At 50.4% G+C, this 2,745-nt stretch overlaps 1 protein-coding gene across 1 annotated transcript in view; it reads left to right on the top strand.

The window, feature by feature from the left end:
- Positions 1-1,545, top strand: part of LOC107109836 (complement C4-B-like) — a gene marked incomplete at its 3' end in the record, with an annotated part of 70,630 nt that extends 69,085 nt beyond the window's left edge. The window contains exon 21 of the mRNA XM_015410548.1: positions 1,494-1,545. Coding sequence (XP_015266034.1) covers positions 1,494-1,545 — 52 coding nt within the window. The remainder of the gene's footprint in view (positions 1-1,493) is intronic.
- Positions 1,546-2,745: the final 1,200 nt, after the last annotated feature.

The following is a 2,745-nucleotide window of genomic DNA, read 5'->3' on the forward strand; positions in this document are numbered from 1 at the left end:
TCACACATTTTTGTCCTGGCTCAGGAAGGAGGGCTCCAGAGCAAACTAATTTATGCAGCAGCCAAATCGCTCGCTCACAACTTTAATGCCAGTAGCTCACAAAGGAGAATTTTTGCTCACAAGACTCCACAGCTTAGAGGGAGCATTGGTCATTTCCTGCAGGAGCGCACAGGAGCGGAGCTCCGGCAGTAAAGAGCCCAGGGGGTGGGCACATGCAACAAGCCCCACCCCCTGCTCCCAGCAGCCCTCAGTCAGAGCAAGAAGCAGCCAGGTAAGTTTCAGAGCCCCCCCCCCGGCTCCCCTGTCCAAAACAGTCCAGTGGCACCTTTAAGACCAAGTTTTATTCAGGTACAAGCTCTCCCTCCTCTGCGAGGACAGATCTGCACGTCCCCCTCCCCAATAGCTAGCAATCCAAAACAGTCCAGTGGAGTCTGAGCAGTGGGTGTTGCCTTCTGACACACTTCCAGTGATGTCAGGGGGTGTGGCATATGCAAATAAGTTATGCTAATGAGTTATGCTAATGAGCTCCTGCACCTCTTTTTCTACGAAATGACCCCTGCTCTCTTCCCTCAGAAAGAGCTTCAGTCAGAGTGCACGTGGGCAGCTCTGGGGCATCACTGCTGCTGTTTTGTCTGTTTGCCCAAGTGAGCAAGCAGCAACAGCAGTTGGAGCGACGTTAGGATTGGGGCCTCCTTTGGGACATATGCTGCTGTTCCTTCCTCTGCTGTTTGCCGGGGGGGAAGAAAAGGGGGAGCTACCTACTTCCGTGTGTCCATCAAGTCAGAAAGGAGGGCCCAGTCTCTTTGAGTGGTGGCAACGGCGGAGGGGTTGAACCGCCTGCCCAACCTCAAGAGAAATGGCAGGTGGTGCTGGGGCAGCGCATCTGGGGCAGTAGCAGTGGGACCCTCTTGAGGCCCCAGAGACTGCCAGTGCTGATCCTTGAGGCTGACCTGATCATTGTCCTCAGGGTCACCCAAGCAGTTTCATGGCTGAGTGGGGATTCCAAGACATCCAAGTCCCTCCCATCATCCCTCATGCTTCACTGGCTGTCCACTGGCTAGAACTCAAGAGCATCCAATGAAGCTGATGGGCAGTGGGTTCAGGCTGGACAAAAGGAAATGCTACTTTACACAAAGAGTGCTTAAGATGTGGCATTCGCTGCCAGAGGATGTAGTGATGATGGCCACAGGAATAAATAGCTTTAAAAGGGGATTAGATAGATTCATGGTCTATCAGGGGCTACTCGCCATGGTGGCTGAGGGGATCCTCCACATTCAGAGGCACTAATCCTCTGAATCTCAGAGCCAGGAGGCAACAGCAAGGGAAGGCCTCAGCCCTCTATGCCCCATTGTTGGCCATGTGAGACAGGATGTTGGACTTGATGGACTATTGGTTTGATCCCGTAGGACTCTTCTTATGTTTGTACGGTCTGTTGGCCCTAGTGAACAAACTGCCCCCCCCCGTACCCACTCCATCTTTTATCCCGTTCACAGAGAGAAGGTGCCATTCAAGTGGAGGAGTTCACCATCCCTCTGGATAACCCAGGTAGGGAAAACAGCAGAGCTGAATTCAGTTCCTGACGGTGGGTTGTGTGATATGGTTCAAACTTCCCATATTCTGGGTTTTAAAATTTTAAAAATGGTTCTGTTCCATCCTGTCCCTTATGGTTAAGGCAAATAATGAGCATTTTAAGACTTAGAAGTGAAAATAAAATAAGACTAGTGGGAGGAACTGTACTGTTGAAATATGCCCAGGATTGTCATAATCCAGAGCCGGCTGAGGAGTTCTCTTCATACCTTCTCTGACTGAGCTAATGGACCTGATGTTAAAGGAGAGGTGTTCTATTTCCTCTGCAAGTCAACCTAACCTACCTCACAGGGCTGTTGTGAGGATAAAATGAAGAAAGAGAGAATGATGTGAGTTGCTTTGGGTCCCCACTGGGGAGAAAGGCAAGATATAAATAAAGTAAGTAAATACAATAATTAAATAAAGTGCCCCAGAGGAAGGGGGGATCAGCGCATCCCCACACGTCTTTTGCTCTGATCTAGAGGTTCACAGGTAATGGGTGGCGTTGCCAACTTCCAGGTGAGATCTGAAGATCTCCTTGAATTTCAACTGATCTCCAGACTAGGGAGATCATTTCCCCTGGAGAAAATGGCTGCTTTGGAGGGTGCATTATACCCCACTGAGGTTCCCTCCTCTCCCCAAACCCCATCCTCCACCCTCAAATTTCCAGGAATTCCCTAATCTGGACTTGGCACCCCTAGAGGGTGGCCAGAGGTCCTGCCCATAATACGTTGATGATGGAACAGGTCAGAGACCTCTGGCCACCCTCTAGGGAATTCCAGGAATTCCCTAATCTGGATTTGGCAATCCTAGAGGGTGGCCAGAGGCCTCTGACCTGTTCCATCAACAACGTATTATGGGCAGGCCCCATAGAGAATGGTCAGGAGCGGCAGGAGATAACAGCTTTTTCAAGAACTTCCAGAAGTTTCTGAAGGATTGTGCCCTAGAATACTGGACTTTCCCAGAGTAGGGAATGGTATGTGGTACTCTATGCTAGGGCAGGCCAGGGAAGTGAGAAATCTAAGCTTCCTAAGAAAGGGTTCAGGGCCTGTTGGATTTGAGTCAGGGTTGGCAGTGTCCAGGTGGGGCCTGGGGATCTCCTGGGATTACAACTGATCTCCAGACAAGTAAGATCAATTCCCCTGAAGAAAATGGCACCTTTGGAGGTTGGATTCTTTC

Source organism: Gekko japonicus, unplaced genomic scaffold, assembly GCF_001447785.1.
Source record: "Gekko japonicus isolate JY-2015 unplaced genomic scaffold, Gekko_japonicus_V1.1 scaffold2919, whole genome shotgun sequence".
Taxonomy (NCBI): domain Eukaryota; kingdom Metazoa; phylum Chordata; class Lepidosauria; order Squamata; family Gekkonidae; genus Gekko; species Gekko japonicus.